Raw genomic sequence first — 16075 nt, forward strand, 5'->3', positions numbered from 1 at the left:
CATTGTCAACATTGTTGATTTTTAGTTTTTAGACATAGAAGTGGCAAGAACCTCCCCAGGTAGATAAAGTCAACACTTCAGATAAATTGTCCTTGCTAATATTTGGTAGCTTTGTTGTATCATTTAACTGCAGAAAGCACCTTCAAACAGATATCTTGAGTTGTTCTAGTTTGACTCCCTGGCAGTTCTTTCACTGAAGCTGATGCCCTTTGTCCAGAGATCCATTTTGTTGTTGGTATTCTGTTTGGAAAGATAACTGCCTATAATTCTTCACTAAGAGGTCCTGTAAAAAAAAGTCAGCAAAAATAGGGAAAGACTGGAGCCTTGAGCTGTGCATGCAGTGAGTCCTGTGCCCTCTGAAACCTGCACCCTCTGGAATTCTCAGTTCTTTGTTTCTTGTGCCTTTCTGGAGCCAGCTGCTTTGCAGACTTTTCCTTTGCTTTGCTTTTAGTTTGCTTTGGCTGCTTTCCTCTCCTTTTTATTATTCAATGCATTTTCAAGCATGCTCTAATGTCTGCTGTTAACCCACTTCTCAGCCCAGGGCCGGACTCGACCATCGAGACGAATCTCCTTCTCCTTCAGCATCTCTCCACTCATTCCTAAGTCTAAAACTCTCTTTTCTATTGGCTCTTCTTCCAGTGATGAGGAGGAGGAGTTGGATAGTAAGTAATCCTTTTCTGTGCAATGCAGCCATAATGGGTGGAAACATAGGGAAATCTGGTTTTCTGCTTCAGACACTGGAATTTCATCTTGCAAACATTGAACTCCCCTTTCCATTGCATGATGTCTAACAGCATTATCTTAGTCCTGGATCTGAATACTAACTAATGGCAGAATTTAAAGGGTTATTAGCCAAAGAATCTTCTACATCACCACCGTCACATCTTATCTGGTTAGTTTTAGTCTGTATCCATGTGGCAGATATCATCACCTGTCACTCTGAGCACCAAAATGATCTTTACCATTTTACTAAAACCAAAATATTTGCCTTGAGCTTGTTGCAGGGCATGGAGTTAGCAGAAGAGGTACATTCTTGCCCTCCATAGGTGACAGTGAGTGCATTGCTCAGTGAGAGAGAAGTGGACAGGAGCCCTGATTATTAAATTCTGAAAATCTTCACAGCAACTGTACAGTTCCCCGACTATGCAGAAAGCACAAATTGCAGTCAAAGACCTTAAATCCTCCAGGTGTTCATATCTAGGTCCTGATATTGTTATCAAAATAGTTCAGTGGGAAACAGGTGAGGGTTTTCTCCCAGCTTTTTTTTCCTCCTGCAAACTCCATTGCTAAAAGCTGCCCAACCAAGGCAGAAGATTGAATTAAAGTAGACTTGTCTTGTTTTTTAAAATAGGCTTACCAAAGATTATTCAAAATGCTTCCTATTTCTTAAGCATGTTTTATTAGACTGTTGAAATAAACCAGACACATTCCTTGTGTCCTTACTGGGATGGGGGAGATTGCTTTCCAGTCCAGTAGATTTTGATTGCTTCCTGAATTTAAAACAATCTCCACACCATCCACGTTGTACATACTTGAATTCTCCTCCTTTCCATTCCTGTCTTCAATGTGGGTTTGTCCTTTCCTTCAGCAAAGTCCTGTGCTCAGGTGTGATATTACCACTTCCATATTTAAGCTCCTTCCTTGTTTTTCTGTCCTTTTCTTCTGCTTTTAACAAAACTGACAATTCATGGTCCCCACAAAGTGAACTGCAAAGACACAGCTCTGCATTCATATGATGCCTCACAGTAAAAAATATCCTTAGGTAAACTTTCTGGTGGAGTTTGTTTGTTTGGTGAGTTTTGTTTTTTTAAGCATTTGGGTTATTTTATTTTTTTTTCTTTTAAGCATCCAATACTTGATATTCATGTTAGGGTATGACAGTTTTAGAGGATATTTGTAGTAGCCAGTATTTTTCTTCTCTCCCTCAACAGTGCCCCTGTTAACAATGATCATTTAAGATAATGTCAGATATTGTCTCAAACAATGATATTGTTTTCTTTACATATTTGAGGATACTGTGGTGACTTTAACAAGGTTGATTTAGCCACAGCTCTTTCTGAGACTGCCTTGGCAATGGGCATTTTTCATGGAGTAATCTCAGACCAGCTTGTTTTTTCACATCTTTAGGGTTCATTTCTCATACCACTCCTCAACCTTTCCATTCCTGCTTTTCCTTAAGAAAGTGGAGAATTAGTTGAAGTTTGTCTGGTGATATATTTAAGGCATCGATTTCAGATGGCTGGACAATTATTATGAAGCCTTTGGATTTCTTGAGCCACAAAAGTTTAATTATTGACAGCATTAAGGCATTGCAAGCTGGTTTCAACATCATAGTCCAGTCACTGCTTTCTGCAGAATGGATCTTGATGAATTATTTCAAATCCAACTGCAATGTGAATTAATTTTTGTGGGTGGTGCTTAAAAGGTATTCAGATAAATACAGCAAATTTTGGCTGCTAGCCCAGGTTCATTGGACATCGATAGGAGTTACAGCTTTTGAAACAAAAACTTAATTTTTTTTGTGAGTTCTGAAATCAGATTTCAGTTTTGTTCCTGGTCATGACAGGGAACAAAAAGGTTATGAAAATAAGCTTTCCTTCCTCTGTTCTTCTTCAGAAACAAACCAGAAGGTGAGAAGATGTGTCTTTTTCTATGCTTATCTCTCTGGGGTTTACAGCTTGCAGCAGTGTTGATCATGGGATGTTATATTATAATCTAAAATATGAAATCATAAACAGACCTTAATTCTTTACTGGATCCATTTTGCCTCCCTGCACTGAGAATATCCCATTTTTAAGATGAAACAACTATTGAAGTAAAAGATGAATGATACATAACTGTAGTTCTCATGCAGTGTATTTTCTCAAGGTAGTGAAAAGCAGTCACAAATATCAAATTATTGCAGCTCTTCATTCAGTGTTTGTTCACATTTCTGATATTAACTGCAAAGAAACAAAAAGATTTGGGGAATACTTAAATACAGTCAAACTGATGAATCTTCTAAAAAAAAAAGGAAAGAGTAAGGACGTCTAACCCAGTTTAAAAGCAAGCTAGAAGTGAAATGGGAACCAGAGTTACTGGAGCTTTAACCAAGGATTTGGGAGTCTGTAAATTACTTATGTGATCCTAGTAGGCACTTATATTTTATATTATATTTTTATATTATAAAAATATAATATCACTATTGGAAGTGGAATAGTAGACTTCATTTCATACATATTACAGTTTTACTAACTTTGGTGTATTTGGGATAAATCATTAATGAGGTGAAAGATTTTGCAAGGGAAATATTAACACAGCTCTCCAAGCAGGGCTTAGGTAACAGGGTATGCCTGTATTTTAGTTTCTCAATATGAAGAAATTATATTTTTGTTTCAGACTCTGTTGGCACTTGAATCAGTGGTTAGAAAATCTGTATTTAAAGCCTAGTATGGCATGTACAGTTTTTCCTAATGCTTTTACTGCTTTTTGGATAAAGGACCATCTTGGCCTCTAATGGCAAGTAGCTCTTTTGCATTCACGCTTAGCATTAAGGGAATTTGAGCCAAAATAATGTTTTTCTTGCAGTATATATGCAGGAGCCTTGTAAGGTGACAGTCATGCTGCTTCTTGAGCTTCAGCTAGGGCTGCAAACAGTGCTTGAATGAAGGTTTTTTTGAGTCCTGGCAAGCCCAGTTATTTCAGAGAGAGCCCTGTGTCCTGGATCATTTCATCCTGATTTTTCAGTGTTCTTCAATGGTTCTGGTAGATGTTGTCAGCTCCCAGATCTGCTCCAAATGCGTTGTGCAAGCAGGTTTCTTGGGCAGAGAGAGTTGGTGCCTCTGGCAGGGCTTCAGCTTCATGTTGAAATTGAGCCTTTCCTCAAGCAGTGTTTCGTGACGAAGCCCCAGGCTGGTAACGTTTCGTGGAAAACAGAATAAGGCTTCTCTTGTTTCCCTTACTCTTTATGAAGTGCCTCAGGATTTTGATGGGAAAACGAACTGCAGTTTTATCAAGGAGAATAGTTTCATACATGAAACCCGGATGTGCTGTACAATGGATCCTTTCTAGTGGAGTATAAATAAAAGCATTGTGTCAGAATGATTCTCATTTATACCTATTGTCATTGAATTGGCAGTTCTGTTTCAGCCACCCTGATTTACCAGCAAGTTTAACAGTTGCATGGTCTTTACTTAATAGCTGATGAGTGATAAAAATACTAAACAGGCTTTCACCTCAGCATCTAATTTGAGAGCAGCTAAAGATACAGGGAACAAGCTTTATCCTGAGCACATGAATTCTGTTCTAAACACTCATTTCTGGAAAACATTTCCCTTTCCTCTTGAACCATCCCAATATGCAAACCATGTTTTTTGGAATCAGTGAGCTAAGGTTGCAGTCTAACCTGTACCCCCCTCCCCTCCCATCTTTTGCAGGTACGCAGTCGTTGGGCGGCTCCATGGGCTCCTCTGTGCAGAGGTACAGTATTGCAGAATATGCACAGTATATACAATGCAGTATTGCAGTATATAAAGTGCAGTATTGCAGCATGTACACAGTATATACAGTGCAGTATTGCAGTATATACAGTACAGTATTGCAGAATAAGCAGTGCAGTATTGCAGTATATACAGTGCAGTATTGCAGTATTTACAGTATTGCAGTATATACAGTGCAGCATTGCAGTATATACATTACAGTATTACAGTATATAAAGTACAATATTGCGGTATATACAGTGCAGTATTGCAGTATGTACAGTGCAGTATTGCAGTATTTACACTACAGTATTGCAGTATGTACAGTGCAGTATTGCAGTATATACACTACAGTATTGCAGTATTTACAGTGTTGCAGTATATACAGTACAGTATTGCAGTATATACAGTGCAGTATTGCAGTATTTACAGTGTTGCAGTGTATACAGTGCAGTATTGCATTATATACAGTACAGTATTGCAGTATATAGAGTACAATATTGCAGTATATACAGTGCAGTATTGCAGTATTTACAGTGTTGCAGTATATACAGTGCAGTATTACATTATATACAGTACAGTATTGCAGTATATACAGTACAGTATTGCAGTATGTACAGTACAATATTGCAGTATATACAGTGCAGTATTGCAGTATATGCAGTACAGTATTGCAGTATATACAGTGCAGTATTGCAGTATATAAGTACAGTATTGCAGTATTTACAATACAGTATTGCAGTATATATAGTACAGTACTGCAGTTTCTGCAGTCCAGTATTGCAGTATCCTGGGGACACCCTGCCTCTGCTGAGGCCACTCCTGCACTGGGCTCTGCCCTGGGCACCCCAGAGCCTTCCTGGCACCAAGGCACTTCAGGTGAAAGCAGAGGTTGTGAAAATCAGTCCTGTGTCTCTAGAGGCTGAAGAATGTTTTAGATCACAGAATATGAAAGTCTAAGTCTCATCTCTGAACAAGGTTCTGTGTATTCATAACATCACATTATGCATTAAAAATTTGTTTGTTGATTATGCATTATTGCAGAGTATTGGTTTACCCTGAGGTTTATGTTACACTAAAAGTAGTTCTTTTTGCCTGTGGCTATTTCTCTCTGTCACTCTGTAACAAAGGCCAGAATGATCTTGGTTTTGTGTGTTACTTTTCATCCTTGCCAGTTGCACAGAGGAGATAATCTTGGTGGTGGCTTTCAAGGTGCTTTCCTGGAGGAAGGATGTTTGTGGCACTGGGTATCTGGTTTCTGTGCCACTCACAGCTTTGGCTTTATTTTGTGACTAGGAGGCTCTTCACCTCTGCTCTCTGCTGTCTTCTCCTCCTTGATTTAATTAATATTTGTGTTCTGCTTTTGGTTTGTGTTGTACTTAATATTGACAGACTATGTCCTTTAATGCAATAATAGTTTCCTTATTCTTCTATCAGAGCTGAAGTCATAAGCTTGTGCATGCAAAGGCTGGCAAAAATCATCTGTGATCCTAAAAATTCCTAAATTAATATACATAACCATTGTGGTTATTACTTAATATTGGTATTCTCATTTCTCAGGGGAGGCTTTGCAGACAGTGTGGTTTCTGTTAAAGGCATTCACTGCCTTTTTAGAGTTCATTAGATGCCTTGCCTTTCTCTGGAAGGAATTGGTTCTTTACAGCATTAATGATTCCTGGTTATTTGACAGGGGAGCAGCAGAGGGTGCTATGGCATGGCCTGCTTCAAAACAGATATGAGGATTCCTTGACATTTATCTCAAAATTAGTGGATTGGCATTTTGTCTTTACTTTTCCTTCTCTGGTAAAACACCATGAAGCACCTAGACTGCATTGGCTAATAAATGCATTTGTTCTCTAAAAATAATCTCTCCATTTAATAGATGCTTTGGGAAGGAGAAAAAAAACCAAAACAACTTTTATCTTTTTTTTTTTTTTTTTTTTTTATTTTAGCATATCTGAAGAGAGCAGCAGTGTCTCTGCTGGTAAAGGTGTAACAAAAGTCAGCCGCACCTTCAGCTACCTCAGGAATAAAATGTCCAGCAGCAAGAAGAGCAAAGTAAGTGCTACTTGTGATTTGTGGAATGCTCACAGGCAGCAGAGATGGGTTCTGTGTTTAAGTCTCTGCCTGAATTTCTTTTTTTTTACTTACTTCCTCCCTTCCTTTTAGTTTTCTTTAAAGGGCAGGAGTGTCTGTGGGGTGATAGGAACTGGCTCCATGGGAAATCTTAGCACCCCAAAACTGAGCCCAAGGACAACTTAGTAAGGCTCAATAAGGCCAAGTGCTGGGTCCTAGATCTGGGTTACAGTGACAATGCCGGGTCAGCAGTTGGACTGGATGATCTTAAATGTCTCTTCCACCCTTTATGATTCTATGTTTTCACTTATTTCCCCAGAGAGAATAAATTTTGCCCTGGCATGAGTTAGGCTTTGTAGAGATTAATGAGTCTAATTTTTTCAGAACCTGAGAACCTTTAATAAAACAAGACCAGGAGCTGTAAGAAGGGACTGGCTGCTGAAGGCTGTTTTGCCTTCTCATAATTTTTTTACTTTTGCCACAAAGTTCCTCTGCACTGTACAGGAGGAGTTGCTCAAACAATGATTTTAGTGATGGCCAATATTTATATTTTTCCCTTTTTTCCATCCTTGAAACCCTGAAATTTAATTTGCTGAAAGGTAAGCCCTGAATTTCCTGGGAACAGTATTGATTACAGCTGAATTTCTTGGGAACAGTATTGATTACAGAAATAATTACATTAATGCTAAATCATTCACACAAAGGGGCTGTTGTTGCTTTAGATTGTCCCTTGAAGATTAATATATGTTTGGAGATTTTTTTTGTTTGGTTGGATTTTTTTGCTTGAGTCTCACCTCGATTCATCTGTCTGACAGAAGCTCAGAGCACTTTGCTATCTTGTTAGGTGATGCGTAGTTAATATGTTGGTAAATACTGTTGAAAGGCCCTTGAGAGGTGTGATGACACACAAATTGTTGTTATGGATCTGTCTTTCAAGATAGCCACAAGTGGCTCGGAGCTGCTTCTGAGCAGCTTTAGGACAATGCTCTTCTCTGCTGCAAAGTGCAGTGTTGAAAAAGTCAACCTATTTACATAGAAACCTCTGTGCAAACACCAGTGGGAAGTCCAGGAGCATTTTGCACAGACTGTGAGTGGGAATGGAAGTTCATTAACTGGTTCTTGCACCTGATGTGAGTAATCTCTAAAGCAAAACTGGATAGAGAAGTAAGAGATCTGCTTGGGACAGAAAATATAACTGCAGTGCTTTTAGACACTTACTCAGTGCAGTTTGATTTCACTAATTTCATTATTATATCTGAAAATGTTGATAAAGAGTTGCTCCAAAATCCCAGCCCTAACAGACACTACAAAAATTGCAGCTCATATCAACTCTCATACTTTTATTAAATAAAAGACAAAATATCATTCAAGTTACAATTTCTTGTCTGCTCGTGGTGGAATATTTGCATTTTGTACATTTTTAAGGCTCCACCAGTACATTTAAATAATTTGACCAAAAAATTAGTTGGAACACTGATTTCTCAGAAACATTATAAATGAGAAAAACCTATAAAAGTTAAAAACAGAAGCAACAAAAGAAACCTTGAAAGGAGAAGTTTGACATGGGAAGTTGGTTTCTGGGCTGTCAGGAGGGAGGGAGGCTTCAATGTCTTTCCAGCTTGGTTTAACTTATCTCCTGACCTTCAGAAATGCAGTTTTCTCAGATGAAATTGAGTAAAATAAAGCACATCTGAGTCTTTTGGAAAATAAAGAGAGTTATGTAAAAAAAAAGTTAAAAATAAAGGGGTATTTAGAGAACTAACTGGAGGGGATACTGATAGAAGTTGACATGAATTTACCCTTGCCTGGCATGTTGTTTTGGGTTATCAGTGAATCTCTTGCCTTTAGCAGAGTGCCCTGATTCACATTTTAAAGTCTTAAACCTTCTCTGTCTTTGTCAGTTCAGGAAAAAAACCTCTTCTTTTATTTTTTTATTTTTTTTTTTTTTTTGGTCAAGGCTTTATGAGAAATTACAACAATTAGCATGAGTAATTTCTAGTTTTCGTTGCCTTGCACAGTAATAAGGCAGTGCTGTGCCAGCAGCAGCATTTCAGGGTGTATGGTAGGAGTTGCAAGTGTTTGAAAGGATTAGGAGACAGGGAATATACGTGACCTGCAGAGCAGGAGGAGCTCAAACACACAAAACCTCTCTGTCTGGGCAACTTCTGCAGTGCTTTGTTTGCTGAAGTACTACATAGCAACACTGAGGTATGTGAAAATTCACTTTTTCTGTAGCCCAAACATCACAGAGTGTTTGATTTACTCCCCTCTACCTTTAAAAAGGTCGTCTTATATTGACTCGTAAAACATTAATCACATCCTTTTCTACCTGTATGGGTGTGGTTTTTAGTTTTATATTTTTTTAGCAGTGGAAGCTAAGGTAGGGCAAGATGAAAGCAACAGCAAAATAGCTAAAATCATCTTTAAGGAAGTCAGCAATGGTCCTGCCCCTCCTCCTTTTTGCACAACTGCTCCTGTCCCCGGCCCTGCCGCAGCCTGCGGCATCGCCATGGGCTAGCGGGGAGCAGCTCCTGCTGGGGAGCAGCTCCTGCCCAGGGCAAGGATGTCCATAAAGTGGAATAGATTCTCAGAAGTACCTCAGATAACAGTGAAGCTGGTGGGCCTGAAGCACTGGGAGGTAAGAGCTGCGTGGTTCCTGGGGAGTGGGATCCTCTGCCGCGGTGGCTGCTCTGGCACATCGCTTCAGCCACGAAGCCGGGCTCCAAATCTCACTGGCAGCTCCAACAGCACAAATATAGTCTTGTTCCTACAGTCCTTCTTTAAATAAAGTTCCAGTAACTGCGGCAGGAAAAAAGAAAAAGCTGAAAAAAATCTCATTGTGAGACTTTGTCCTTAAGAGGAGTGGCTGGCAGCCCTTGTGTGGAGTTTGCTGTTTCCTTTTTGAAAGTGGTGCACCAATTTCCTGTTTTTCCTGAGGCTTTATATGTAATTAAAATTAGACTTCAGAATTGCTAGGTTTTGCAGTGAACTTCAGGTAGATTTAAAGTATAGGATGGGAAATCTCCTTTCAGCATGAGAGTCAAAAGATTTGGCTTGAGCTTATAGTGGTCTTTTCTCCTGGAACTTCACAAGGCTTGGAAGTAGAGGAAAACTCCAGGCATCAACTTGGTACCATCAGCCCAGACCAAAACTGCAGAGTTTTAGTTCCTGAATCCTCCCAGGCTGGATATGGTTAAAGATGGTCAGGTCAGTGGGTGGAAAGTGGGGCTGTGGAGGTTCCTGTGGGGTGGTGTGAGCCAAGCTGATGGCTCAGAGGAGGCGGAGATGTGACGCAATGGAGACTGCTTTTCTGGCAGCTTTTCTGCTTCAGACAGGATTATTCCATATGGTAATACTCCTAGTTTTGCTTATTTGCAGAACAAAACAGCGTTTGGGGCCAGTAAATAGACTTTCTGTTTGACACTTTGCAGAGAGAGACTCAGGCACTGGCATTTTGCCTGGGATGTGTTGGGAGAGGAGTCCTTAGGCTGTTTCTCATGGTGTGAGTGTGTCATCCAGGGCTCAACAGTTTCCCTGCAGTGCCTGCAGAGCTCCATCCCTCTTTAGGCCACTTCATGGCAGTTGCTCACGTGGGCAGCTGTGCAGCTCCCTGATATTCAGGCTGGGACAGTAACAAATAACAAAGTGCAAAGATAACAAAATGAATAACAAAATGCAATGATAAGCTGACAGAAGCCTTTACCAGTTTCTGGTAAAGATTCTCCTTCAGATGCCAGGAAATCTGCAGCAACAGTCAAAAGTACAGACCTGGAGTTGATTCGTATCATAAACATTTTGTAAGTTGGTACATGGAAAGACAAGGAGTTGTTGTAATTCAAATTCAGCATTTTTCTGTGGAGTTTCCTTTAAAATTTGTTTGGAAGAATTCCAAATCCATGAAAGGCTGCAGGGGAAAATGTTTCAGATTTTTAGTATTTAGTATTTTCTTTCTAAGGTAGAGACAGAAAAGAAGCAAAAACTCTGCTAAAAGTTGGAGAAGCTGTCTGTGCTTGTCATCTTTCCAAAGCTGAGTAGCCTAGAGGTTGAGTCGTGGCCTGTGGAAGATGAGAGGCTCTTTTATGGTGTTGCTGTTGTTCCCCAGCATTTGTTTGGTGCCATAGGTCGAGAGTTTGTAGAAGATCCATTTTGCCAAAAAGCTTCACAGAGTTACTTGGGGTTGCATGTAACTGTTGAAAAAGTTGCTGGTTGGAAGGAAAACAGAGGTGGAAATATTTTGGCAGTAAGGCTGTAGAGGCACTGAGGAAGAGCTTGTGTTCTCCATTAGAAATGCAGTTGAAAATCACGAGCCTTATGGCTTGGCCTTAAAAATGAGCTGTGTTGAAAGTCCGATACACACTGCACATGGTATTTGTATTTAACACAATTTATTTAAAGTGCTGAAGAGGGGTAAAGTCATTAAGCCAAGCAAGTATAAAACAAAGGTAGAAGGAACTAAGTGCCTTCAGAACAGACTCGGTGTCGTGTGCAGTGGTGAGACACCTGTGTGAGTCAGTGGTATGTAAATCCACTTCCCCAGAGGCTTTTTTCAGGGAGAGCTGTGCAGACACATGGCCATTGTTCAGGTGCCCCTCGATCAATACCCTCGCCGTGCCAAAGGCAAACACTGAGCAATCTGTAACTGGGGGACAGACCTCTGCCAGTGACGAGGCTCTGGGTCACTCTGTCTCGGCAGGAAAAAGAGAAAGATAAAGAGAAGACTAAAGAGAAGGACAAAGATTCCAAGGAGAAGGAAAAAGACAAGAAGCTGTTGAATGGACATCTCTTCACTGCAACCTCTGTTGTAGCCCAAGCAACCTGTTACCACTGTATGAAGCCTTTCAACAAGGATTCATACTACTGTGCAAGTAAGTCAGGGGAGTTCCCCCCCTTCCTTTTATTCTTCATTGAATCTGGCATGGAAAATGCAAACCTTACACTTTATTTTCCTTTTGCTTGAGTATGTGAGGTGGGAGGGAGGCTTTGGAGATAATGATTCATGGAGCGGCGTGTTGCCTTGTGGAAACTGGACTGAAATGAGTCGTGGCTGCATGGAGGTGTCCTAAAAACCTCTTTCCTAAGCCTGAGCTTGGCCATCACACAGGCCATGGGGTTTTCTACCCCTTGTTGGGCTCTATCAGTCAGGAGAACTTTGGTTATTTCAGCTGCATGTAGTGGCTTGGAGCTGAGGTCCTTTGATAAGATGGACAAAGGACAGGGACAGCAGGCTTTGATCATGGCTTCTATGTGCAGTGGGGGAAAAAAAAGTCCCTCCTGTGTGTGGTGTATTGCTTTAGTTCTCTGAAATACTGCTTCGGTGTGCCCACAGTGGGAACCACATGGTACAAAAAGGAAATGCTGACCCTCTGCTCCCTTTGAACAAGAAATTGCATCACAGGTCAAATGACAGGTACCTGTGTGCACATGAAGGACGTGCAGCGCAGGACAGGCAGGGTGGGAACCTCACTGAGGGTTTCTCATAGATTAGGGATTTTGTTCTCATTTCTTATCAGACGGTTTCCCCTGCCTGCAGCTCGATAAGGTCAGTGGTTTTTGTGTGTTCAAGACCACAATGCTGCTTCATGCAGCAACCCAAAGCTGTAGAACATGCAGACAAAACCCATTTTTTTCCCCACTACAGCTCAGTGGAAAACGCTTTCCTCTCCTCAGTATTAGTAGTTTTTTACTCCACTAGTTTAGAAATGAGTCAAAGCGAGTGCGGGAGCTGCTCCCAGGCTGGAGCCTTCCGTTGCTGCTGGTGGATGTGAGCAGGAGGAGGAACAGCCAGCTGAATCCCAAATGGCACTTCTGAGTTTCCTGGAAGAGATTTCTGCAGAGTTGTTTGTCTGAGACACGCTCTGTGTCAGCCTGATGGGAAATGTAAAACATCAACAATTACAAACTCTCAAATGCATCCTCTCCCTTTCCCCTCTTGACTTTGTTAACAGCTTCTGAAGCCACGTAGAACACCAAATATATCCCAGTTTAATGCTCTATATGCTAATGAGATAAAATAACCCACCAGTGTTGCATGTTTTAGCACAGATGTTCTTTCCTTGTTTTCAAGGCACGATGCAAAATTGTTTAATGTTTTCTGCATTGGCCAGGAAATTAATGTCATAAAAAAATGGTGAATGCCTATGTTGAGAGCTCACATCAGTGAGTGGTTCCTTCTCTCATTGCATCTAAAAATCAGCCTCAGATGCTTTGGAAATGATGGATGAGCAGCAGCAGAGGCTCTGATCCTCCTGTGCTGATGTAGGCTGGTGCTACCACCACTGCTCTGGAACAAATGTGCATTCTCTGGAACAAATGGGCAAGCAAAAGACCCTGATTTTTAGTAACATTCTGCCTTGTCTTTTTTACTTTTTTTTTTTGATCAGTGATGCAGAAAATAAGGTCTTAGGGGTTGTAGTTATTAATACTAGTGACACACAGGAGTTAGAGGAACTTCTTTCTTGCTGAAGAGTTGAATTGGAGGAATAAAGTCCCTACAACCAGATTTTTTAACATGAAATAACATGAAAAATCCTTTTTTTTTTTGCCAAATGGTGCACACTAAAGAGCTGTCTTCAGGCTTTCAAGGCTTGAGTGTGAATTTCATGATTCTGAATTGTCTCACTGCCTCTGTTCATGCACCAGAGGAGCAGGTTCTGTTCCTCTTTCTTGTTTGGTCGTCAAGTTTACATCACTTGTGGGTTTTTGCAAGAGTTTTCAGGTTGCTTTGTTCTGTCTTCTTGTGCACAGGAAAATGTGAGACATTGTCAGAATAGCAGCGCCCAATGACCTTACACTCATATCTGTCAAAATGTCAGAATTACTGGCATTTGTTGAGTCATCCCAAATGTAAGAGATGCTACAAGTGTGAGCATATTTTGTCATTCTGGACATAGAATTTTTTCGTTTTTTCTACTTAAAGAAATAATTCAGAACTTCACACTTATTTGTAAAATACAGCTCATTATCTATGTTAGTGTTGTCATGAATAAGTGGAAATATTTTTTTCTAAGCTACTGAATCTCCTCTTGAGCTGTGATCTTTCATCTGCCAGAAGAGTTAAAGCCTGAAACCCATTTCTCAATTCTTATTGGAAAAAAAAGGGAGTTTTAATAATCTTTAAAAAATTGATTCCCAGATATCTGCTGGCAGAAGTCATGAGCAGATTCAGGGTATTCAAAAAAACAAAAAAACAAATCAAAAATCCAAGCCACTCAGCTTTTGCTCTGGCATACATACAGCAAATTCCAAGCATCATGGTCTTTGCATTGGTGAATATGCTTTTGAACCAGAATTTCAGTTTACAGCAGGAAGTCCCAGCCTCAAGGATTCCTGACAGATGCTGTTCCTGTTACCTTTTCTGGTAACCCTGCAGTACAGCAGCACTTGGGCTCTGTGCCATAGATTTATCCATGGTGTCTAAATGTAAATTAATTTCTGTAAATTTATGTAAATTAATTTCTCCATCCTCCTCCTGTCTTACTGATCTCATAGTCCTTGTCTTGATGAGAACAGCATTTGTCTTTTTAGAGAAATACTGGCCCTACAATTGGTTTCTGTTTCTGTCTCCTGCTTCTGCTTTCCACCTTACTTTCAGAGGGATAATGCCATCAGGCATTTTTTCTTCTTTAATCTAAGACCCCTGACAATTCAACCTTGCATTAATTCTTAAACAGAACTTCCTGTTAAATTCTCTGACGAAATGTTATTAACAAAAGGCTAATTTTCCTGGAAAGCAGCTCTCTCTCAGCTAGTCATGCAAACCACAATGATGCCTAAAAGTTACAATTCTCAGTTGTGTAAGTTAACACTTCAGATTACAAACAGCAAAAACTGACCTATTTTCTGTGGGGTTTTGTTTAATTAATTGGGTGTTTTTTTTGTTTGTTTGGTTTTTTTTGACAGACTGTAATGCAATTGTTCATAAAGGCTGTAAGGAGAATTTTGCTTCTTGTGCAAAGGTCAAAATGAAGGTAAGGGATTTCACCTACTCTACTGAATATATATATATATATATATGTATATAAAAAACACTTTCTGCCACATGTCACAAAGTTTCCAGTTTGTTGTAAAGAATTTCAGCCCCAGTGCTGAAGCTTTCACATAATGAAAACTGTTAAATATACTGTTTATATGAGCAACACAGATTTCATTGCTTGCCCCAAATGCAAGGAACCCGCTTCTCCAAGCTGAGCAATGTTTGTGCAATTATGATTTCAGTTCACTTCAGTATTGTCATCACTTTCACATTTTCATATTGCTGCACATTTGTCCATCTGTTATTTTGCCCACTTCATTCAGAGAAAATAAAAATATATTTAAAAATACACGTACACTGAGAGACTTCAGGAAAAAAATTAGCTTTTTTTTTGTTTTAGTTATATGGCACAACCTTCTGGGAGAAGGGATGAAGAAATTAAAGTGAATTTTATTTTTCTTTCAGCCACAGAGAGGGATGCTGCAGGCACATGATACCTCTTCATTACCAACAGTAACCATGAGAAACAAAAGTAAGACAATTTCTTTCCCTCTGCTTTGGGAGTGGTCTGTGTCTGCTGTTCTTAACTGTTCTGACAACTGATCCTTGACATTATGAAAAATAAGGTTTTAGCAGAGCAGGGATGAGAGCATCCTCTGTGCATGCTAAGCAATATTTGAGATTTCAGAAGTTGTACAGAAGTTGTACAGAATTCATCCCCTTCTGCAGTGTCTGTGTAGCTCTAAGGAAATGTAAAATCATCTTAGATTTAGAAAAGTCACGTGTCATAGCTTGCAGAATGCCTATACCTGTTAAGGCCACAAAAGTTGGAAGATGCAGCCTGTGTCCATGGGTGTCTGACATGGGAAAGAATCCAACTATGAGTATTAAGTGGAAAGGATTTAAAACACAATTATCTTTTGTTTAAATAGTCTTGGGCTTTGAGATAGGCAAAAGAGAAAGTTTAATTTTGAGTAGGAGGAATACTGACAAACTGTTCCTGACTTTGCTGAGATAAGCACTGCACTGCAGAGTGACCCACTGTCACCAAGGCTGAAGAATAGGTGTGAAATGGCCCAGACTGGTTTTGTAGGGCCACGATTTGATAACTTTGATAAGATAAATGATAGCTTGTATGGAGCCACACTATATAATACAGTTGTAATCACTGTGATACTTATAATGAAGTTCAGAGGTGTTGCTCCAGATAGCAGAAATGCATCTGAAGAAGGAAAAATCTGGAATTAATATAAACAGATTCTTTAAGGTATGTGATGGTATAATGGAATCAGGATTATCATTTCTCTGTGGTACCTATTGGTAAGAGAAACCCATCTCAAAGAGTTTGACATCAAGGTCAAAGGTTATATGACTATGTGCCCAGGGAAATAAAAAGGCAACAGGGTGGATTGTGACATAGGGTTAATTATCAAAACAGTTAAATTCAGTTTCTGGAGTTGCAGATCCCACCTGGGTAATGAAGCACAGTGCGGTGAGTTCTGCTCAGGGGTCAGTGGTCTTCCCTTCCTATGGCTCTTCCTAACTGCTGACACGCCCTGGGGGTGATTCT

General features: G+C 39.9%; 1 protein-coding gene across 1 annotated transcript in view; it reads left to right on the forward strand.

Moving 5' to 3' along the window:
- The window catches only part of AKAP13 (A-kinase anchoring protein 13), a 209482-nt gene that overhangs the window by 169965 nt on the left and 23442 nt on the right, over positions 1-16075 (forward strand). The window contains exons 18-22 of the mRNA XM_059482575.1: positions 4416-4458; positions 6410-6515; positions 11227-11398; positions 14433-14500; positions 14971-15037. Of these exons, the coding sequence (XP_059338558.1) occupies positions 4416-4458; positions 6410-6515; positions 11227-11398; positions 14433-14500; positions 14971-15037 (456 nt within the window). The remainder of the gene's footprint in view (positions 1-4415; positions 4459-6409; positions 6516-11226; positions 11399-14432; positions 14501-14970; positions 15038-16075) is intronic.

The sequence above is a fragment of the Ammospiza nelsoni genome, chromosome 14, assembly GCF_027579445.1.
Source record: "Ammospiza nelsoni isolate bAmmNel1 chromosome 14, bAmmNel1.pri, whole genome shotgun sequence".
NCBI classification, from domain to species: domain Eukaryota; kingdom Metazoa; phylum Chordata; class Aves; order Passeriformes; family Passerellidae; genus Ammospiza; species Ammospiza nelsoni.